Genomic DNA, 25,864 nt, shown 5'->3' on the forward strand with positions numbered 1-25,864 from the left:
TAAAACATACCCACAGAGATATCCATAAATAAACAATGCAAATATTAAATTATGCTAAAACAGTGAAACATGACAGGCAATGAAATGAACATTCTAACTAATCATACAACAGCATCTCTCAAACGTAAAATATTCTAGATAAATTTTGACATAAAATTCCCTGGCTTACTGCTGAACTTGACCAAGCTATAATAACAAATAGGATAAACAGTTGACAATTAACTATTTTTAACAAATATCATTTTTTGACCCTAAATCACTTTTAATTTGACTTAACCTTGACACCTGATACCGCTTGTAAAACTCTCAGAGCTTCAACTAACTGTGTTTTATGCACATTCAAATTTTACAAATGGTGGACATGTCGCTGTCTGAATGGCATTCTGGGTGATTACAGACCTAAAGATAGGAATGAAATGGGACACTTATGAAGGTTTGCACAAGGTAACTGGTCTTAATGTTGAACCAAGTAAGCAGGTACTAATGCTGAAACTGACCAGAGGTGATCAATATATATCCCCACATTACCCCAAATGTTTTTCAACCATACTAAAAAAAGTTGTCATCTCAGATCTCCGAAAAACCATACCACAGTTTTAATCATTTTAGGCCTCTGCAATCTCATTCTATGAACACAAGTCACCACATTCACTTTTGATTCTGATTTTTTAGGTTGGTTCATTGCCTCTTCAATCAGCAGATCTAGAGCAATGAATGTCCCAGTTCGTCCAACACCTGCACTAAAAGCAGATATATGAGTAGAATTACATTAGATTATATTAAGATTGCAGAAAGCGCCTTAGAAACAATTAAATGCTTTATTCTGAGGGTAAAAGGTTAAAAGCAGATCAAGTTCGTAAACTATTTTAGAAGCAGGTGGAACAGGAAGATATTGAGGATGGATACGACTAGTAAAATACTAGTACTCGTACTCACCTGCAGTGTACTATTGTAGGACCTGCATTAATAGCCATTTCCTGTTTGACTCTGTGCCTGAAGTCCAGTAACCCAGCAGTAGTTGGAACTCCATGTTCAGGCCATGCGGTAAAGTGAAAAAGTCGGACTGTCCTTGTTCTCTAAAGACATAATTGCTCAGCATGTTAGGCTGTTGTACACCAAAACAACTTGTTGAATGTATTTTGCTTTGAGAAAAGCATGATCTGTACGCTACTGATCTTCTGTCATCTTCTAGAACTTGAGACCTTTTTTAGACTTTTAGACTTCCCTTGTTGTAACCGTCATCTGAATCTATTTAGCTCAATTTGATTAGTTTGGAAGCAGTTTTACCTACCTTTTCAATGTTTTGTTGTAATAATATTCGTTGTGCATAATTATACAACCTTAAAATGTCATGCAAGTACTCAATAAGTATTGTCGCAGTGAGCCATTTCCTTTAGAATGTATTCACAAAATGAAAAATTAACCTGTTTGAACTTGTAACCAGAATAAAAACTCACAAACTGCAGCTCTATATAACTACAGTAGTTGTAAAAGATGAAAATGGCTGCACTGTTATCATTATACACCTATCGACTCATCTAATCTTTCTGTTAGTTTTATTATGTAAAGGCAAGACATCACCGCTAATCAATTGGTCATTTTGAAATAGCAAGTGCTGTAAGTTATGCTGAAACAATGATAAAGGTTAGAATAACAAACAAAATATAGCGTAAAGAAAAACTTTGGCAGAGACACATGAGATAGACATAAAATAAAGCAGTTTGCACCCTTGTGCAATTATTAGTCGTCTAGGACCAGACAACATGTTACCCTAAATCAACTAAGTATATCAACCTAGAAGTCTCATTTTTACTCCTAGGCTATTTCCTATATTTCTATTTTGGAAACATTTCATTGAACATATTCTGTGCAAAAAGTGGTAACAATAAAAGAGTTTCAAAGGAATTATTATTGCTGCTTGTAAGAAAGTAAATATTTCAATATATACTCGGCTTCATGAGAAGAGAAAAATATATCAGGAATTCATTATTAGGCTAGAATTTATGTAAGCGCGAACAGTAAACGACCAAACACACTACGAGACACAGACTTAAGATGTACATGTAGTAGGGGAATGGACAGGTGGCACCTACTTCTCCAAAAGTGTATTCGAGTTTTCTGATGGTGTACTCAGCAAACCTTTGTTCTTCCACCAGCCTCACCTCAAACCTCCCAAATACTTCACAAGAAATCTCTCCCTCTGGGTAGTAGATAGAGCATTTGGCCTATTCCAGAAAAAATAAATATTAATTTACTCAATTACCTGACACAAGTTATGTCTCTAAATTGCAGCAAAACAAAACTTATGAAAAAACACTCATTTAGTTTTATTTCACTTTTTATCAAGATGTCCATATATAAATATCAGTGTCTGTCTGTCGTTCGTCTGTCAAGCTGTAGCCATAAAGTCTTAGGAACTAAAAATGACCATCACAAGGATTTGAACTTGGAGCTTCCAGGTTGCTGTGCCACAAATTATTTGGACACATACTTGTGTAGCGCTCGCAAAAATACTAGCACTCCTGGATCTTAGCTTGCGTGCCACAATCATTGATTACGAACAAAACTTTGCCTCTTTTCTTTATTTACAGTTTTTACATAATTTATTTATTTTAATTAAAACTAGTTTTCTTCATAACTATCTTCAATCAGTTTCATTTAAAACATGGTTGTTTGTATAAATATTGCCGTTTCATTTAAAACATGGTTGTTTGTATAAATATTGCTGTTTCATTTAAAACATGGATGTTTGTATAAATATTGCCATTTCATTTAAAACATGGTTGTTTGTATAAATATTGCCGTTTCATTTAAAACATGGTTGTTTGTATAAATATAGCCATTTCATTTAAAACATGGTTGTTTGTATAAATATTACCATTTTTTAATCTAATATGGATATAGTACAATAACATGCACAACTTCCTTTCCTAAACAGACGAGTATCGAGTTCTTTACGCTCGTTCATCATAAAAGCCCATAATATAATTTGTTTTATGTATTCTTTCACACAATTTTTTTCAAATTCCACGAATTTGTGATTTACATTATCTCTTCGCTCGGCCACTCCAAGAGCATCGGTTGCACTTGCCTGCTTCAGTGATGTATTTTATTCTGATACCTCATTTTTACATTTGTACCAGTATCGCTACATTCAAAATTTTATTGGATAGTTTCTACAGCAACAGTAATCATTTTTATACTCACACTTCTACCTACTGATTATTACTATTAATTCATTTTGTATATTCATGATTTTTATTCAGTATCAAATATTTTTATTGCAATCATTGTAGTAGAAAAAACTTGATCTAGTCATTGCCTGCCAATTATTTGACGTTTAAACACATTTACCATTGTCTTATTTTTTCTGTATATTTTTTGAACTGCACAAAACACCTTTCTCATGATACAAAATATTAAAGGATTTATATTTTAATATAACAAAATTCATATACAAAAACCAAGTCCTTTGAGATATTACACATTGTATGGAATTTTGGGGGTTGATATGTTTACTGAAGCCACCACTTTAAAAAAATGCGTAAGGCGCCATTTGTTTACTTCATGGTGGTGTGGAAATGACAATATAGTAGGCGTCAGCTAGCTCCAATGCCTTCATATAAACGTTAGTATGGCAAATGCTGTATGTTAAATAAAAAATAATTTTCCGTGCAAAAACCTTTTTTATTACGCATGCAATGCCAATTATTCATCTAGTTAAAGCATATTCTGAAGGTTGTCTGTCTTACCCTGTTGGTCTCCACTGGATTCGTCAACATAACAATAGTAGAAGAATTGGTATCATGAATCATCCTCCACATGTCTTCAATAGTCTGGTCAATTGGACCTGGTAAGATGACCAGAGAAGCCAATACATGCAAGAGGAACAACTACTAAAGTTAAGTACATAAACTAGCTTTTGAAACATTGATCAACATTTAAATTCAAGTGTTTGACAAATGTGTAAACCCAATCACTAAAATAGGAGAAACAAATGTCATTGTCTGCATATCCTGCTGTTGAGATAACATAATAATAGAGAGTGAGCGGAATTACGACATCACATAGTTAACAAAAACACTACATCGACACCAATAAAATAACACGTGGTTAGTACTACATTAGCTCTATGGCAACAATAATATAGTATATGGATACCGATACAATAGTGGCTAACACTAAATTAACTCATTGGTAACAATATAATAGTATATGGTCATCAATACAATAGTGGCTAGTACTACATTAGCTCATTGGTAACAATATAATAGTATGTGGACACCAATACAATAGTGGCTAGCACTACATTAGCTTATTGATAACAATATAATAGTATATGGACACCAATACAATAGTGGCTAGCACTATATTAGCTCCTTGGTAACAATATAATAGTATACGGACACCAATGTAATTATGGCTGCCATTAAAAAGAAAGCACTTGATGAATGGAACCAATACATTTAGTTTATATACAAAATAATACGAAAAAAAAAGTTTTTTATTTCGAACAATTCGCTTTTCAAACAGGCTTTTGGAATGTATTATGGTCGAAAATGAAGGTTTGACTGTAGAATGAATGCGAGTCAATATCATATTATTGAGTTCATGAGAATGCTTTATAAGAGATAAAATGTCAAATATGATATGTGTGACATATGTGCAAACATATATGAGAAAGAATTATATTGCTTAAAATTGATAGGGTACCTTGGCATGCTATGAATTTATTTCTCTTCTTGGCATCCTGCAATCATATAGAAATGGTTGATAGCATTAAGTTAGCAGAAAACTATGGCATAGTTTAAAGCAAATTTAGAAATTATGTCACCTCTACTGTTAGGAGGGCGCAACTCTAGAGAAAAACTGTCACCGTTTCGAAAGGGTCCAATCAAAAGGCTTATAAATAAAAATAATCACAGAAATATACTAAAACTATAATATTTCACACTCACTGTTGCTATTTACAGTTCATGAGGAGATGACAATGTAGCTTTGGAGGCTTTTTATGACAAAACATAGGATATAATATAAAACATTGATAATCAAAAACGCTTGAGCAGATCATGAAATCTGATATAATGGCAGTATTAGTAGCACTGGATGAAGCAGAATCAACGAGTACAGAAAACTGTGTAAGGAATTAAACAGTTTCTGTAAGGTTACAGTGAAAGTACAGAAATTATCTTGGTACAGTTTTTAAGGCCATATAAGGATAGTGAGCTTTAATAGTCTACCATAATACCTGAATGTAGTTAGCGTTGATATAATCTGTGTCTGAGTCATTGGCTATAGTCAGCTTTACTCTAGTAGTGTCAGCTGTAACACATGGCAATATAATGATGTTTTACCATGTCAGAGATAGAGTCCTGAGTGACTAAACACTTCAAAACAAATATAGAAGGTGAATATGAAAAGAGTTCTCATAGAATTTCAACTCAGTATTATGGATTACCCAAGTACGCATATATACAGTCTAACCTCTACTAATGATTACCTCAACATATGAAGTCTCCAACATAAGATGTAAAATATGAGCAAATACATGTATGTGGTTCCGTACCGGCAGTAATTCCAACATACAAGTTTTGAAATTTTTGGAATTATTACAATGTCTTAAGTGAAAAAGAAATTAGTAAAAACATATGGCATAAAAACATTTAATTAGCAAAAAAGATATATAATTCGTTAAAACTTGACCAAGTTTAATTTAGAATAGAGTATGCAGAATATTTAGCTCTAAAGTCACATATCATTGAGAAAAAACGTCTGTTCACATGTCTCTAAGGTAAATTAACAAAGAAAACATATAAATTTAATTTTAGATACGGCTTTTGTTTTACTGTGATGTGTAACTGCCTGCAGTATTTATTAAGGTGTTGTAAAATATCTCTGAGCTGTGAAATAACATTGTGTAGAGGTTGAACTGCGTGCTACAGAATGAAGGTAGTGAGAGGAAAAGAATGGCAAACCAGTTGTTCGACAAACATAAAAACTCAAGCAGACCTTTGACATGAAAAGCACACAAGCATTGCATCGAAAAACATTGTCTCGTTCTACATCAAAGTATCCAAGGCTACTCAATACTTTTCGCACAATCATGACAGGTGGCACATGGGAATCACACTTATTTAACAACGATACCAGGGTGCTAAATACAAGACATGCAACTTTTTCACTTTTCTTTAGACAACAAAAGTCTCAAGGTATTCCCATATTTACAAACTGTGTAGTCGCAATGGAACCTGGATATTATTGGCTATTGGATATATAGCTTGGATACATGGTGACAATAATATTGGATATTATTGTCACCATGGAAAACCATGGTGACAATAATATGGGATATTATTGCCACCATGGAAAACCATGGTGACAAAGATCATGGATTCAAGCAATGCTATATGATATCACACATATACATGTTTCGTAATCAAAGAGGATAAGAAAAAATATGGACTCACGTGCCATGATGTTTTTAAATCGATTCTTGTTCGCATTCTCAGTCTTTTTCCCATCGTTACAGGCCATTTTTGGATGGCCTATTTGCTAAAAGAAAAAACCTGTGTTAATCCGGTACTTTGGATAAAAAACTTAGAAATGACCTATAAAAATCAAATGGGCAAAACTCTCTTGGTAATAAAAATATATTCGATCAGACTTGATTACAAGCTGTTGAGTTAAATTGGCATTAGAGGGGTATAGTAAATGTATTTAATATGTTCTTTTGTTGTCTAGATAGAGATAATTTTGAGTTACACTCATCTGTGAACCTCAAGTACATTTGAAGCAACATATAAAATCTGAAATTAACATGGCAGGTATCAATTAATCCTTATTATAATGTTGAGGTATATTTGAAAACTTTGTATAAAAGTCCCACACGGCTTACTGAATATTCATCTTGAAACGGGGAGTCAGGGTTGTCTTCCTTAGCCTGCTGAACCATCAGGTGAAGTTCAGAGACAAGGATAGCAGGGGTATTGGGAGTCCCTAAACCAACATTGGCATAGAGATTCTGATCCTCATTAGCATGAAGTAGAGGTTCAGCAGCTTCTTTTTCAATATGGCGGGACCGCCTCATTATAGCTGTAAAACAGTACAATCAATAAACAGTCGAAGTTCCATATATCAAGGTGGTCATCCGCTATATCATACCCATAAAAGTTCTTTCAGAGCTCAATAATATATCGCTCAAAACAATAATGTAATAATTGCTTTGTTTTACAGCTAATTGGTGTTAAGCATTTCTGTATTCACAATACAAATCTCTCCAGAGAGTCAGTTATTTTGGCAAGTGAGTTTTCACATAAAGACTATGATTGAAGACTGTTAACACACATTTGTGCGCCAACTTGACTAAAAATAATAACTCTACACAAGCCTAAGAGTTGGTTAACACTCTGAATTTTGAACTAACAAAAGAGTAACAATTTACACAGGTTATACAGGTCTTATCTATTGCTTTACCATTACCACAGTGCAGAAAACACTGAGTTACCACAAATTATGATAGTTATTTTTTCAGTCAGATACTGCATCATTGCCAGAAATAAATAAAAAATAAAAGACAAATGACAAAGATTCTTCAGTGAAACTAATTATATAAATAACAGGTAACAACAGGTAATAATAGAAACTCAGCACTTACCATTGGCAGAGCTCATTTCTAGACCAGTATGTTGCGCCCCAACTGCTTTTTCACTTCCTTTCCTAATATAATATAAAACAGCAAAAGTTTGATAAAATTGCAGCTAGTTGATTAAATAAATATAATAATAATAGATTGACGTTAATGAGGGTTGCATTATAGTTTGAATGCATCACACATTTTGCCAACATCACATGCACATCATGTTTATGTACAACAGCACTGACATACAGTGCCTATTGTGTAATACCATCAGATACAAAGCAGCGCTGACACACAGTGCCTATTGTGGAATACCATCAGATACAAAGCAGCGCTGACACAAAGTGCCTATTGTGTAATACCATCAGATACAAAGCAGCGCTGAAACACAGTGCCTATTGTGTAATTCCATCAGATACACAGCAGCGCTGACACACAGTGACTATTGTGTAATACCATCATAATCAGATACACAGCAACACCAATAGTTTACAATTCATTTTTGACCGAAGCAGAGGCAGTAGGGTGGTTTAATGTAGCATGTAAACAAGTATTACAACAACATGTGAAAACTGGTATACATCTCAAAAATGAATATCAAATGAAGAGTAGAGAAAACTTATCATTTTCTATCAGATTAATCAACCTACCTTGAGCGCTTCCGGAGAAGCAAAACAACTAGAACGAAAGCAATAAGTAGAGTAATGGCAAGACCTCCGCCTGTGCCTCCAACGAGAACTGCACTTTGAAATGGATTTCCAGTTGGAGCCACTAAAAATTAACAACAAATTATAACAACCTGATAATGATACTTGTTTACATCTAAAGCAAAAACTGGCTTCTGTAAGATCTACTCTCTTGATGCAAACCTCTTAAAGACTGATGCAAGAAAAGTTCTAGAAACTGTACGGAATAGTTGATGCAGCTGTAACACATTCCTGCACACTGCTGCTGACTGTTGATAGCACAGTATTGCATGTAGTTACTTATACCAAAGGTAAATACCCACCTATTTCAATCTGCCAGTAGGGAGATGTAGTAAAATCAACTACCTCTTCAGTAACTGGTTTTAATCCAATATAGAATGCATAGTTGCCAAACTGTAAAGGCTTGTTCAAGTAGCTGCCATATGTATATTTGTCTCCTATTGTGAATATATTGGACAAGCTTGAAACGGGTAACTCTGCTGTAATGTAGTAGTCCTCATTGGTCTCTATGTCAGCACTGCTTAGCTCCCTTTTGACCCTGGATTTCTTCTGAACAGCTATTAGCAAACTCTCATATCCTGGAGGTGATTGGCGGTTGAGAGGTGTTGGTAGGGTTAGAGTTACTAGTGTGTCATTAACTACTGGCTTTTGCTCAGAGAAGCTCCAATCAATTGCTAAAATTATAAGATGTCCCGACACCTGATAAAATATGTGAGAGCTCTGTGTATAGTATTTTTACACGGATCTGAAAAACTAACAACAAGATTTGAAGTATGTAAATCAGTGCACACTCTAAATCAGTTTTGTGTTTTCAGATCAGAAAATTTCAACAGATAGATGTAACGTATTTTGTGTGGTCATACTGGCTATCATGTGATGAACTGAGTAGCAAATTTTTTGCTTAAACAGGTCAATCAGACTGGCTTGCCTAGATAGCATCAACTGGTTCAACAGAAAAGTAAACAATTTAACTCTATTTATGCTTTGGATAGCAGGGGCGGATCTACTGTTGCGCACATCGTGCAAATGCACCACCATAAATATGGCAAAATTAAAAAAAAAAGATTTAAAATCCATCAAAAATTGAGTAAATTACAATTCATTTCACTGAGAATTTGCTTTGGGAGGAAATGAACAAAAACGGCTTAGTAGAGCTCGTTATAACGAACCAGTTTTAATAACATTGACCTGAATTTGTTTAGCTTATAAACAAATGAGAGTGGTCCCAATAAACATCCCTAATTGAGCCACAACTTTTTCGAAAGAAGTACTACAAGCAACTTTAAAAACAAAATGTCTCAAAGAAAGGTCACGAACGAACTTTGGATCATTTTTTTTGACAACAAAACAACAATTCAAAAAAGTATGCCCCAATATGTCTGTTTTATAATAGCATTGTTATGTAGCTAATACTACAAAACATTTTTTATGGTGGTTTGCAGAAATGATGGCTTATTTCTGCACAGCCAAACCAAATGGCTGTTGAGGTTTTGTGATTGATTTTGTCTTGATTTTATTTTATTGCATGAATGTTTGTTAACTTTCTGTTTACATATAATCTTGATATACATAGTATAAGGAGCATTATAAAACACCAATTTAGTTAATCATATCTAATGTCAAATTTTACCTCTAAACTTGTTGTTTGCTGCATATAAATGATTACAATTTTTTGGGCTCAAACAAACCTATCCTTCATTCTAAGATGCCTAAATTTCAAAAAGTTCCGCTAGCGCGGGACCAGGTAAAGGGGTCGCGGCGCGCATATCCTCCCACTCTAGATATATTACACAAATTTTGCACCACACACTTTTTTTCCTAGATCCGCCCCTGAATAGCGAATCTATTGTTAGAAGGTGCTTTATCCAGGACAATGGCCATCAGAGCATGTCTCATTGGATGGGAACTTTATAGTACGCACAAAGGCGGGTAAGCATCAAATCTGACAAACCAGTGTCAAAGCTTGTACCACCTATGCCTTTGACTAAAGACCCAAGCTGAGCTAGCTAACGCACTAAATGTGCCTTTGCACCAAAATCTTCTTTGTTAGAAATGGTAAAGGTTTATTGTAGGAAAAAAGAATATACAGTCTTGTAATGCATATACAATTGTAGTGGACTCTGATAGCTGCTGATATAAGAATATACAGTCTTGTAATGCATATACAATTGTAGTGGACTCTGATAGCTGCTGATATAAGAATATACAGTCTTGTAATGCATATACAATTGTAGTGGACTCTGATAGCTGCTGATTTAAGAAAAAGAACCAGAGTCAAAGAACAAACGATGACAGTTTCGTTTTAGTGCTTGAATTGTGTTGTATTTTGTTTGACTATAACAGTAGTATATTGAGTGTATTGATGTTAAATTGTGCTCAAAAGTTATATAGACTTTACTTTTTGTATATCATATTACCGGTAGTACTGTGCTTTACCCAAAACATGAACTATGGTTGGCACAGCTTCTAGTTAGTTTTATCTGTGTCGGGGCAAGTTTTACCAGAGTTTTACCAAGTGTTGACTGTAGATATAAGGAGCCCAAATTCTATGGAGGGCAGTTGTGTTTTGTACCTTGGTACAATAAATATACATATTTTAGTTGCAACAAACAGTCTGATTCACTGAACCTGATTACCCGGAAACTGCTTGGACTTGGCCCGTTATCTGTTTCAAGGACACAGAACCAAACTACGTTAGATTAGTAGGGTCATTGTCCGGACTGCATAAGTGGACTTGGTAGTCAGCATAATCGATAGTAAAAGGTGGTAATCGACCGGGAGCAGCTTTGAAGGCAGCTGCCCTGGCGACCATTACACAATGTAGGAGTGTACATGCATTCAAGTTACTTAATGTTAAAAACTGCATGAAAAGCATTTTTGTGTAAAATTATGTAATATTGTTTCATATATGAAATGAAGTACATAGTAAATTTTACCTGCTGGTTTAGTCCAAAAGACAGTATACTCAGACCACTGTCCATATCCATTTGACAAATGTGCTCTCACTTGACAACTGTACTGAACTTGAGGAGATAGTGATGTGACATTTGCTGACAAGTTATTTCCAGTCACATACGAACTCGCACTGTTAGCAGCAGGATTGTATGTACTGTTTCTGATGAAACATGAAATCTGTCAAATATATTACCAAACTCACACATGGAGAAGTAGGGCTAATTTTAGCGGAAAGCATGCAACAAGAGTAACACTTGAAAACAACCTTAGGTTTCTATCTCTATTTTAAAAATAATATGCTAACACTGCGAGCAAGGTGAGCATTTCTTCTACTTAGGTCAAGTATTGATGAACTTATAATTTTCTTTCACAACTGATCAAAATTTATTGAATAACCAGCCTACAGTAAAAAAACTTAACCTGACCTGGTAAATAGAAGTATTGTTCTAGACTAGCAATATACAGTAGGTAAAGTAAGTTTTTGCAGTAATAAACAGATGATGCGCATCATGCAAACTCGCGCTAGCTTGAAAACTTTAAAGGTTGGCTTGCAACAAAATTCATGTTACAGTTATTTGGTATTAAAATATTCACCATGTCTTCATCTGCTGTGTTGTAAGTGCAAGATATGTGAAAATGGGATTACATGCTCTTAAAAGCTCAAAAACGAAGTTAATCGCAGCCATCCCAAAAACGCTGTAGATTGGAATCCTTTTCCAAAGCGGGTCAAATGGGACATAGTTGAACTTGATGGCTTCTGTTTACACTTTCATGCAACCTCATTCGTCGAAATTTTTCAATATACAGTCAAACATTGATAGCTAAAACTTCATGGAACCGAGTGAAAGTGTTCGAGTTACCAGAGCGTTCAAGTAATCAGAGCACTGTCACAAGTCCATGTATTTATTAGTAGATACATGTACATATACAAACTATATATGAATCAAAAGCATAAATGGCTTGCTTCAAATTAAATGCTTCTACTGTGAAGTTTAAAAATTTTTTATTAGAAAGTATAGAGATTTTCCTATCACTTGAGATTTGTTTGTTGTTTTATGTGATGTGACTGCCAGGACGTTTTCAGATAAAAATTGGCAAAACTTGATCGCTGTTGAGATGCTCAGAAAAAAAGATATCTATTTCTTTTGAGTGTTTTAACCAAGATCAATTTTGCCAATTTTGTTTGAAGTTTATGCGAAGGTTACCTTGCTTTTCCTTGCCTTCGAAGGACCATCACTAAGGGGATGTTTGATAAAAATCAAATTTCACCTAACCTTTAGAAAACTTGTTGACAAATATTTTACCGATGATGGTAATAACAAAGCCTACGAACTACTAAAAGTTGAGGTCTATCTCTATGGCTTGGAATAAAGTGATATTCTAAAGCGATAACAACCGTCTCGGTCGCCTTTGGTAAAAAAACTGTTCGAGTTAACGAAGTTGAGGTCGAGTTATCTGAAGCAATTTATCATTGCGTAGGAACGGACCAAACAAAACCATTCGAGTTAACCATGTGTTCGAGCTATCCGAGGGCGACTTATCCATATTTGACTGTATATATATATTTCAATATATCAATAAAACCATGTCTATGGTCCTTACGCGTCTAATGTAATGCTGTCACTTTGAGCACTGATATATTAAAACCTACCAAAAAAATTTGTTTAATTTTTAACCCTGGATGGAAGGAGTGCATATCATCCTCTGATTAACATGATGAGCCTGTTGGTCACCTGTGATAGTCGAAAAATGCTGCAGAAATTGTTCGCCCCATTTGGCAGGAAGTATGGGTCACATGATCAGATTACGACTAGATGATTAGATCAGGCTGAAACGAAACTGTAAAGTAGCGAGCATCTATATTTGATAAGAGCTTTTCGGTAGAACCCGAAGTGTTTGTCATAAACAACTGCTATGAGACGTTTTATATTGAGGCTTTTATTGACCTTTAGTTTCACGTGATAATATCACGTGTCAAGACAATAACCACAATGTTTGAGTACGTCATCGAAATAAAGAGATTCCAGGCTTAGGCGTTTTCGTGATGGCTGCGATTAACTGTTTGTTTATTAGCTTTTAGGAGCTTGTAATCACATTTCCACATATTTTGCACCTACAACACAGCAAAGTAAGACATGGTGGACCTTTTGATACCTAATAACTGTAATGTGAATTTTGTTGCAAGTAAACCTTTAAACTAAAATTTACATCTGAAACAAATTGTGTGTTGCAGCAACACAGTTTACGCATATGAGAGCCAAAAAGTAGGAGTCCATAAAAAACTGTGAATTATGAGTCATTGTTTGAGAAACTGAGCAGGGCAAACATTCAGAGGCACATTGAAAAAAACTATTTCAATCGTATTAGATCTGGCCAAATCCAATGGAATGGTGTTAATCTGCACTCATGAGACACGTGATAAAATTTATATAAGATATAAAATAAGATTTTTTTATTCGATTAATCAGCAGGAGTTTACAGATTATAAGATGGTTTAAGACAGGTAAATGACAAATTTAAAGCGGTGAGAGTAAATTCATATAAAACATGTTCAGATGAATAAATACTGAGAGACCTACATGTATGATAATGTAAAGAATGACTCTACCTCATAGCCATGGACATAAGATTTATTATTTAGCCGATCGGGTTTGGTCCACTCCATTAGTACTGAGTCAGAACTTCTTAGTGTTACAGGTGCTATCACAGGTTCTGTAGAGACTAGAGAACACAAAAAATAGCAAAAATGACAGTCCTCATAAGTGTACAAATAAGTTTTATAAGGGGTTCGCTAATGGAATGTTTAAAATTCTTCCCATAGCATAGTTATGGCAGAGCCCTGTGACCAGAGCCGTAGCGATCAACCTTCTGACCACCACGATCACAGAGCCGGGCTTTCCAGCCACAGGAAAAGGCTCGTTCACCGAGATGACCGACAAGACCGTAATAGACAACCGAATGCAGAACAAAAGAAAAGGGGCAGAGCCTAAAATGAAAGAAAAGATATAAAAATAGCACAAAACGATTGTTAAGGCGGAATTGTATGCGCACACTCTTCATGTTTGCATCTGGGTTATTGCCAATATTACATGTATACTGATGTACATTATTTATTTCAATATGTATTTCATAAGAGTTTAACACTGGTCTCTATGTCAGTGCTAGTAAGTTCACTACTGATGTCAGAAGACATCTGAGCAGCTATTAACAAACTCTCATATCCTGATAGTAAGTAAGGGTAAGTAACATTTGGTAAAGTTAAGGTTACTAGCTGGTCATTAACTACCAGCTCCTCGGAGAAACTCCACTCAACTTCTAAAACAAAAACCGTGATTACTTAAAAATAGCATTTCCTAATCTAAACTTTTCTCTATTAGTCTCTAAGAATATTTAGACTACAACCTATAGCACTACAGGAGCTAATATATAATATCAACAGATGCATAACTGACACAGCTAACTACAAGCTTACCTGCTGGTTTAGTCCAGAAGGTGATAGGTATAGATGGTTTTCCATATCCCTGTGATAAAATAGCCTGTACACAGCATCCATACTGTACTTGAGGTTTGAGTGATGTGAGAGTTATTGAGGGTAGACTGGTGTTAAAATAAGGAAGAGAATATCTTGTCTCTGAAGGATTGTATGTGTTGTTGAGAATGTCACATTTTACCTGCAACGCAATGTGAATACATATATAATGTAATACATGGGCTATGTATACATTAGTTGTGTATATATACAGCAATAAGAATGAACTAATTATTGGTACACAACAATAATGAAAAATGAAACATCAAAAAGTAAATAAATATGTAGACTAGAATCATAGTGGGAAATACCTACAAGATAAAAAGGTCAAGGCCATCACTAAAAAGGCTAGATCAATTTATCAAGCTCATGATAGATTAATCAAATGGCTGTTAGTAAAAAAGTATGCAAAATATGTTTAACAAATGTCATGGCATATGGTTGACCCAGCCGAAAAGGGAAAACTCACACTTAAATTATTCGTCTAAAAATAGTCTCTATTTAATGATGTTTATTATACCAAAGATCATAAAAAATATGGAGGAAAATTTGTTGATCCAGCTTTCTATAACATCTTACCATTCAGAATATCATGTGAATGACTACAAATATGTGAGTCTTTTTTAAAACTAATACAATACGAAACTTGAAAGCTAGCAAACTCCTTTGTATATAAAACTAGCGGAATGCCCAGCGTTGCAAGGGTATTAAAAATCAGCTTATAAACAGTGACAAGTAATGTAGTTGCCTGCCACTTGTCATTAGCCTGGCACATTGCCAATGGCTAATTTGAGTAAGTTGGTAACCACCTATTGCTAAACTTACTAATAAGAGTCGTGAGAGCAAGCATAAAATGACATTTCACATCGACATAGCGACATATATAACTCAAGGAATCCATGAATCTTGCATAGCTCACGGGTTTAGTGTATCGTCTAGGGAACGGGAGGTTCCAAGACCAAATCTTTTGCGCTACAGATTCTTCATACCAAGATTTTAATAGTTATAGCTAGACAAACCGAGTCACACTTACGCAAACTTTGAGATTTATTCATAGATTATTTGTCATTTTTCAAGTTGTTAAATGTAAAATGTGAGAATTTGTTCCATAACATAAAAACATGTGACATTTACTAGTAGCTATATTTTCAAGCAGCTGAAACAAAAACCTCAAGTTATGATTGTGCTTATATTATATACTTGAGCTAATAAATTCTTCTGACAGCAACAGTTGACAGAAAATATTTTGTTAATGTACATATTTTTTTAACATTGAAATACCCGACGAGATAATATTATTCGATGAATTTAAAAATTTGCAAATTTGATGGTAGACAAATTATACCGCAAATCATTAAAATCCATTAATAGTTAGAGTTGTTGGTATTTTGAAAATGATATGATAATATGGAATATATGACAATGATGATTCTGATTTACTACAGACATCATTTCGGTATGTATATGTTTTGATTTGCAGATATGTTTACATATAGAATAAAAATGTCATATAAAAAGTTGAAAACGTGCTATCCGCATGTGAAGATTTTGCACTCTATTGCTTGCTGGATTCATAGATTAATTTATTTGCCAATGTGTTCCTCCGTGAATAATGGTCCACAAAAATGCAAGAAAAGACAACTTCTACAAAGTATATATCCATGAATAATATTGGTTACATTTGTAGAAACAATCAAAGAAAGATATCAATGAAGACAATTTATTATTGAGGTTATTACCTGATAACTTATGATTAGATGGTCAACATCTGTCCATGTCGGAGCTGTCCATGTTAATAGTGCTGTTGTGCTATTCCTAGTATGCACAGACAGTTTGGTAGGTCCAGCTGGCACTATAGTAGAATAATAAGATGATCAGTGCAGTGCTTATTTATTGAGTTTTAAAGCAAGTTTAAACTATACTGAAATTATTTTCAACTTGGAACTCGAAGAATTTAAAAAAAATGCTACAATCATTCTAGCTTTGCTATTAATAAATGCTCAACTGTTAACATGATTCATAAATTTGGTCTTATTCATATAATTGTCAGAAACTGACATTACTTTTAAAGAATATAGTTTTGCTTCAAACAAATCTTCATGAAAAGCTGAGAATACTTTCCACGACATACAAGTAAACAGTTGTCAACCTTATCATACTAACTACTTCGGGGAAAAGAGGCAAAACAGTCACAATTTTAAACCTAGTGCTGACATTGATCAGCTGTCACTCACATATCTACATTTTTATTTGCTATTGTCTGTCTGTCTGTTCTTCAATTTGCTTCATCTGTCACAAAGCATACCAAATATAAATTGGCACCACGGTTTTCAACTGAAAATTACGATCTAGAGGAGGAAAGTTTAGGCCGGGGCAGAATTTTGGCGTTGTCCTCTCGCGCCTTCAAGACAATTCCAAAAAATTCGAGAATATATAAACCTTTAGATAGTTTACAAGTTGTCATTACAGCAAGTTACTTGCATGCGCATGAAGTGCCCATTTATAACACATCGCCTTAGTTTCCGTGAAACCAATCGACAAGGCCATATTAAATACCAGCTTTGCTACAAATACAATTTTGATGCTGATACAAACTAGTTCAGCAATGGAAAAGATTTTACGTTAGAAGACAGTGAAGATGAAATCAGAAACCCAAAAAAATGTGACATGGGTAAAACAGTGAAATTGAAATTTGCAGCAGCAGCGCGGAAGCTAATGAACTCTGAATAAATTTATTTAAATAGTTTTATTTTAGCTCCTCCAATCAAAAAACCTCATCATTTGTCTCAAAAGCAACCAGCAAGGACAGGTCAAAAATGGTCGGGATGGTCTGCCCCTTTGCCCCAGCTGGAAAAACCCTGATTGGCACAATTATTCTAAGGCTTCAGAAGATGTTATAACGTGGTCTATTAGCTCAGTTGGTTAGAGCATTAGTCTATTAATCTGAATGGCATGGATTCAAGCACCATACTGGCCAACGATTTAGCCGCCTTATTAATTTCACATACAGAATTTAGCAAAATGTTGGAACATTTAAAACAACTGCTATTATTATGCAAAAATAAACAGCTTTGACATCCATAGAGCATTTTATCAATCCTAATCATTTCACATTGATGTGAAAGTCACTTTTTAGTTACGATTAATCCAAGAGTATCTTTAAACGAATCTCAAATGAAGCTGAGTTTAGATAAAATGAATTATAATGGAAATTTTAACCAGTCTAATGAGAACCACTCATTTCAATGAATCAAATATACGTAGGGTAAAGTATTTGTCATCCATTAACTACAAAAGCTTATGAATTGAAAGGACAGTAGCAGTCATTCAGTTTGTTGACTATCAAAACACAACTGAAAGTCTCTTAACAATGAGTAATTTTATTGAGCAAGAACCTACTGCCCATCTATAATAGATCAAAATTTTCTTCACAATTTCTATCGTAATATTTTATGTTCAACTTGAAACAAAACATTAAATATGCATTAAAATATAGAGCTATAGCACCGGGATATAAAAACATGAAAAGAAACAAGAACGCCTAATTATCTGACTAGGAAAACCTGACAATCATCTACTGAAGAGTCCATAAACAATGTAGGAACATATATAAAAGCTATGGGTACAGTAAAGGTTTCACAAAATGGCTACTTTGTATTATGTGTGTTTAAGTGTTAAAAATAATATAAGATGCCCGTAATATTCTTCCTTTAAAATTAAATAAAACTCAAATGTCACTCAATTTCCCTTGACTAACTTTTGTAATTGTACATGGGGTAATAGACCAAAATAAATGCCGTTAAAAGTGGAAAAAATCAGCTTTTGTATTTTACTAAATTGGTTCAAACTAGAAAAGCTTTTGTTTTACTTTTTTGTATTACTTATAGGCTTATTCAAAAATCGTTAAATGCCTAAAAAGAAATCAATGCAGTAAAGATATATTACCCATAGCATCATACTTTTTGGTTACAAAGAAAAGATAATTACTTAAAGGTTGACTTGCAACAAAATTCACATTACAGCTATTTGGTAACAAAATATTCACCATGTATTACTCTGTTGTGTTGTAAGTGCCAAATATGTGGAAATGTGATTACAAGCTCTTAAAAGCTCAAAAACGAAAAGCCGCCGTATATTGGAATCTATTTATTTCGATGACGTAGCCATGAAATTTGGTTATTGTCTTGTCACATACATGTATGTTCTCACGTGAATTGAAAGGCCAATAAAAAGCTCCATATATAACTTATCGTAGCACTAGTTTATGACAAACACTTCGGGTTTTACTGAAGACCCTGTATCAAATATAGATGCTCGCTATTTTACAGTTTTGTTTCGGTCTGGTCTAATCGGCAAGTCGTAATCTGATCATGTGACCCAATACTTCGCAAATAATTTTTGCAGCACTTTTCGATTATCACAGGTGACCAATAGGCTCGTCATGATTATCAGACAATGATATGTACTCCTTCGAGGTAAGGTTAAAAAATTAAATGAATTTTTACGGTAAGTTATAAGATATCACGGCTAAAAGTGACAGCATTACATTGACGATAAAACAGACGCGTAAGAACAATAGACATGGTTTTATTGAATGCGTGAAGTATCTTTGGGAAAATATTTCGACGAATAAGGTTGCATGAAAGTGTAAACAGAAACCATCTCTCACAACTACGTCACATTTGAGCCGTTTTGGAAAGAGAATCCAAACTACGGCGGTCTCGTGTGGCTGCGATTAACTGTTCGTTTTTTAGCTTTTAAGAGCTTGTAATCACATTTACACATATTTAGCACCAACAACACAACAGAGTAAGACATGGTGAATCTTTTGATACCAAATAACTGTAATGTGAATTTTATTGCAAGTCAACCTTTAATATTGATATGCTAAGTTACTCAAAGTCATTGGGTAATGAAACTTAGCTAATAGCAACTACTTTACCTCATACAGTTTATAAGCTGTTTTAAATATTTTTTGGTTACAAGAAAAGATAATTACTTAACTAGAACAAATTGAAACAATGTTAGATGTGCACAACTTTCCATACACGTCAAACAATATTATATTAAATTGAAATATAAATACATAGACATAGCTGCTACAGCTTTAAAAACTGCACAGTTATTAGTTTTCAACAATAACAACATTGCAATGAGATTGTTTGTAATGGCAGCAGCGAGTACTCCGTATCTGAACCTGTTTAACAATAATCAGTAGTGAAAGTAATTAGGTTCATAAATTCGGTTTATGTGATCGATCATTGGGTTCTAAACAATATTTAGTAAACAGATAAATGTTTCTTTGTAGGTAATGAATATATACAAATTCATATGCTGAAAAGTCTGTGTATAGACTGATTTAAATATTACTATGACTAAATGTGTTTACCTACCTTATGTTATCCAAAAGAATGTGTACAAGCTGGGTTATAATTAATGACAACAATTATCATGAAAAGTGTAAGTTTATAATAGAACCAGAACTAGTCATAGCAATGACAATATCCTATATGCATACTAACCTATCTCTACCTGCCATTTGAGAGATGAAGTAAAATCAAACACCTCCTCAGTAAATGGTTTCAGTCCAATGTAGAATGTGTAGTTGCCCATGTGTAGAGGTCTGTTCACATATCCACCATATGTAATGCTGTCTCCAACTGTGAACTTATCAGAGAGTTTACGAACAGGAAGCTCCGCCGTGATATATGAGTCATCGCGGGTCCCAATTTCAGAGCTGGTAAGTTTACTACTAATGCTAGAAGACATCTGAGCAGCTATTAACAAACTCTCATATCCTGCTAGTGAGTCGGGTTGAAGAGGTGTTGGTAAGGTTAGAGTTACTAGCCTCTCAATAACTTCAGAGTTCTCCTTAGAAAAGTTCCACCTAATTTCTAGAACAAAAAGGTGATTAATTAACCAGAAAAGTAGTTAAAAGAAAAACAAAGTGAGCAGTTATATTTACAAGTTTTAAAAGTGCTTTGTGTTGCCACCTTATGTCACTCATCATGTAAAGCCCTCAAATTTTTTCAGTATACTTTGTTTTACACACTACAAAAATATTCTCCTGCTTTTTTCCAGCATCAGCCAAGTCAGCAGCTAAATCTTACTGATTATAAATGCTATTATATTTTCTGCATATATAGCTGCATCAGGGAGCAATGAGTCCGCACAAAGCAAAGTAGTTCATAAAGCAAATCAGTGCAGCCAGTTTGAGAGAGAGTTAGCAAACACTATTTTAGCTATGCCATGTATAGGCAGTACCACGCTACACAAGAGTTACCATCACACACCAGTATTGCTATTAATAGTTTGTGGTCTACAAGAGCTTTTAACAAAAAGTTAGATTGGAAGCCATAAATGAAGTGTGGTGCACTTACCAGCTGGTTTGGTCCAAAAATCGGTATAATTAGACCATCTGTTCGAATCATGTGGTAAAGATACTTTTACATAGCACTTATACTGAACTTGAGAGGAGAGTGGTGTTAGGGTTGTTGGAGGTCGGCTTGATCGAAAGGATTTAGATTTAGCTGATGAGTTATATGTACCGTTCTTGACAGTGCATAATATCTGTAATAAAGATTATAAGGGTAAATCATAAAGCATAGCTAATGTGTACATTAAGGCTGTACAATTTGTAGCAGATGGGCTCTATTATGGGTTCATAAAGATTGAAGAATGTCAAAGTGGCAGGTGAATAGAGGTGGCATTCATTTAAAGGGTGGAACTGTATTTTTCAGCCTTTCTTCTATAGAGGTGTTGTATTAGAGGTGATGTTCAAATAAAGGTGACATTCAAATAAGTTTTACGATAGATAGTACTGCAAAAAAGAAAAATAAAACATCAAGTCAGTCAATGGTGTTCCAATCATGACGTACAACTTAAAAAGCTTAACAATGGATAAAGCTTTAAGCAGTGTTGTAAAAGCTTTTGCTAAATTTCGATTTCAACAGCTTTTTAAAAACAAAAGTAGTTTGACTGTGCCTTGTTCCTGCATCGCCACAAAGGGGTATAAATATTAATTTTGAGTTCATCCTGACTAAATACAAACTTTCAGTTCCACTGCTGATACACACAACTATCAAGATATAATCTAATACAATAATCCATAACACACAATCAAAAGACCATATTACCATAATCATGCAAAATTCATCATTTTTACATTTAGAGTTTTCAAGCGGTGAGCTCAAAAAATTGTGAACCTCTGATAGGAGACATGAATTCTAAATTTTACATGTTTCTCACATCTTCTACAAAAATCAATTAAAATGCTAAAAACTTATTTATGTTGGAGAGATCTTCGTAATCCGAACAACTTGTGAGAACCAAAAGCCTCATGAAGTACGCTTTATTGAGATTGTGTCAGTGTTCCCTTGACTAATAATCGATGCTTACTTCATTCAGCATGTTTCATGTTTCAATGGTGTTCCTTTGGTTTACTGTAATTAGCATGTTTTAAGGGTATGGCTAGTCGAACTTCTAATTAATTCGATGTATTCATGGGTAAACTATGGGGGCACCTCAGGTCTAATGATAATATAGCTGCACTGACAAATTAATTGGTTAACAACATCATATTTTTATCAAGTAAAAGAGCTTTTCCATAGTTTATAAAATAAATATTTTACTTTGAGTCTGCAGTCTTGACACACTCTGCAGCAGCATGCAAATCCGCTAAGAAAAGTGACTACAAAAATTGTAACAAAGACTTTACCCAGTCAACCCAGCAGACTTGCTTGGAGATAGATGATAAACACAGACAGAATAAGATTAAGTGTAGTTCCAGTAAAATGACACAAAGAAGAGCAGCCTGATGATGAATACCACTATCAGAGCCTTACAGACTTATTAGTTAGTAGAGTGTCTAGGGTTCAAAATGAGCCTTTTCGGTATTTGAAAGATGACCAAAGAACCAGATCAGACTATATATGAGTATGAGTCATGTACAAAATATAAAGGTTATTAAATATAATTGGTGGTACTTTTAGAAGGATTTTTCTCAATTCATTTTAGGCAAGAAAGTCTCTTCAAAAGAGCAACAAACAAAGTCACAGCGCAGTCAAAATAGATTACATATATTCAAAATGGGTCCTGTGGAACTGGCTCATTAGAAATTTAGGCCTTCTAAAAACAGAGCATTAGCAAAGAATTAGTTTATGCAGCTATTATCTGAACTTCAAATGATCACAGGCATATATAGAAAGAACATTTTTACAAATAAATTAAATGCATTAGTGATTCTTAGACAAATAAGGTTAGTTACCTCATATTCTGTAATGGGATTAGTAGGGTCTGTCCCTAAAGGAGGGATCCAATTCAGCCTGACTGAGCTACTGTCTCGAGCTTGTACAGACAGTTTCGTAGGAGCACCAAGAACTAAGATAGAGTATCATATATGAGTAATAAAAAAATGATTCTCATAAACTGTACATGTATAAACAACTTTAACAATGACATAAATAATGGCTTATTACTAGTATTTTGTTAACTTCAACAAAGTTTTGACAGCCATATAAGATGGTTTATAATAGTCGCAGCTGCTACAAAAGACAAATTCTGTAAAAGTTCACTAGAAGTTATACAGCTGAGAAAATTATTATTTTAATAGCTCTATATTGTATAAAAACATATTTAAAAAATGATGTATAACACACCCCCGGGTCATGACGTCCCTGCTTTGCAATTTTTTCGCCTTACGATGTGGAACACGATGTTTTTTCATTTCCTCCTCAAGAGCATTTTTTGCCATTCGACATCAACAAAAATGTCTCTCGAAATTCAAATTTGGCGGTTGGTGTGCTGAATACATCGGAATAACGAAAAATTCAATATGCTATTCGTCGAAATCCTTCCAACATTGCCTGAAAGAGATATGATACTTGCTCTCTCAGTTCAGCATTCTTTGTATTTCATAAGTGCTTGACATTGCAATATACTAAAATTATTGAAAAGTAAGTGAAAGATTTTTGTGCATTTTAGTGTTTAATATAATATCTATTATAAATTTTAATTCATTATATGAATATAACTACTGTATATAACTACCTATATAACTTTAATTCGTTAGTCACAAGTCTTCAGATTGATAACGAAGTTGAAAGAAGAAGTAAGAATCACAATCATAAGCAGTTCATAACCCCTAAATACACCAAAGTTACTGTAGGTAACTATAGTTACTAAGGTTAATATACTATTTTGTTACTAATTTTTAATATATACAGTACGTATATCAATTTTTGATGTCTTTTCACCAAGGGGTATTTGCATTAAATAATTGCTATGGGTTTCTATACCCCTCTATATGACATATTCGTCTTAAGATGCCAATAACGGAATGAATTAATGTCTTATGAAGGGGTCCTGACCACTGTATATCAGAGTGTTTGTGTACTAAGTACTTGATAAGTTACTGTGTGAGTAAATTACCTTATAGAATGTATTTGCACATGTCATGTTATCTATTAGCACGTAGACAAGCCGAATTATTAAATACTAGCACGCTGGAAGTTTTATCCACCACGTATAATAAGTAACACGCATCTCCACAGTTATTCCTAAATTAGGATTGGTGATCGAGTCGAACAGATGGTAGCCAGCTTGACTTTGAATACAAATGTCATGGTTCGATTCCTGTACGGTGAAATATTTCTTCCTAACGCCCATAGCGTGGTTTTGGGGAAACAGCTGAATGGAAATGGCTCTTATTATAGTAAAGATTCTTATCAATGAATAATTTGAAATTGGTAAATATTACATGGAACAATGAGAGTACCTCATATAAACTAACCTATAGTGACTTGCCACTTGGAAAATGGAATAAAATCAAACACTTCCTCAGTAACTGGCTTTAGTCCAATATAGAATTTATAGTTGCCCATGTGGAGTGGTCTGTTCACGTATCCACCATATGCTTTATTGTCTCCAACTGTGAACTTATCAGAGAGTCTATTAATAGGAAGCTCAGCTGTGATGTATGAGTCATCACGGGTCTTTATGTCAGAGCTGGTAAGTTTACTACTGATGGTAGAGGACAACTGAACAGCTATCAGTATACTCTCATATCCTGCTAATGAGGAGGGGTGAATAACTGTTGGTAGGGTTAGAGTCACCAACCTGTCACTAACTGTTGGCCTTTCAACGGAGTTCCACATAACGCCTGAAAAAATCAGACAAGAGTGAGCAAATCAGAATGATGGATAAACCTTTAGTTACTCTACCAATGCCAGTCTTATATTTCACAACTAGAGACTTACTGTCTGGTTTAGTCCAGAAGATAGTAGGACTAGACTGTTCTCCATACCCTTGTAATGTGTTTGCTTTCACATAGCATCGGTACTGTACTTGAGGGAACAGTGAACTAAGGGCTATTGAGGATTCATTCGTTCCTGCACTTGTTTCATAACCTATTCCAGCCCCTTGATAGTATGTGTTATTTATGACCCGACAGTATATCTACAATATAATGTAAGCGTATGTAAAGTACCAGACATATATTGTGTGTATATTAATTATGGATATGTATCAAAATCAGGGCTACATAAGAATAACAAGACCATGGTTGATATCCAAAGTAAGGTAAGATAAGTAAGGCTGTTAACATGGGTTGTTATACGTTAATAACTGAATTCAGCAGGTTTAAACAACAGTAAGCAGAACCAGTATTTTTCCAGCCCAAAAGGTCAGCTAAGTGTGAATAGAAAAAACTTAGAATACTACATTTCAAACAATTTTAGATAATGCATAACAATTTGATAAATCAAACTTTATTGACTCACTTATATAGTTTCAATTCATTAATTACAAATATTATCACAAACATGATAAAGTATACTTCAAGCATTTCAACAGCAGATGGGTGGTTCATCCTTTATCACTTTTCATTGAATGTCTTTATCAATTTTACAAACCATTTGGTACAAATTGCTCAATAATATACATATAGTTAGTGTATATATAACTATAATAGATATAATTAACTATAATATACATGTACATAGATAGTTAATCCATATCTATCTATGTATATATATATAT

At 34.2% G+C, this 25,864-nt stretch overlaps 1 protein-coding gene across 1 annotated transcript; it reads right to left on the minus strand.

The window, feature by feature from the left end:
- Positions 1-164: 164 nt before the first annotated feature.
- On the minus strand, positions 165-20,455 carry LOC137389995 (receptor-type tyrosine-protein phosphatase kappa-like). Its single transcript, XM_068076209.1, has 16 exons — positions 20,360-20,455; positions 16,567-16,679; positions 14,771-14,969; positions 13,907-14,019; positions 11,280-11,475; positions 8,646-9,017; positions 8,287-8,407; positions 7,655-7,716; positions 6,896-7,092; positions 6,468-6,552; positions 5,249-5,322; positions 4,714-4,750; positions 3,753-3,850; positions 2,094-2,225; positions 937-1,076; positions 165-740 (listed from the first exon to the last, which is right to left on the minus strand). The coding sequence occupies exons 1-16, from the start codon at positions 20,364-20,366 to the stop codon at positions 563-565; spliced, it is 2,124 nt and encodes a 707-aa protein (XP_067932310.1). The 5' UTR covers positions 20,367-20,455; the 3' UTR covers positions 165-562.
- Between the last annotated feature and the right edge of the window lie 5,409 nt (positions 20,456-25,864).

The sequence above is a fragment of the Watersipora subatra genome, chromosome 1 (assembly GCF_963576615.1).
Source record: "Watersipora subatra chromosome 1, tzWatSuba1.1, whole genome shotgun sequence".
NCBI lineage: Eukaryota > Metazoa > Bryozoa > Gymnolaemata > Cheilostomatida > Watersiporidae > Watersipora > Watersipora subatra.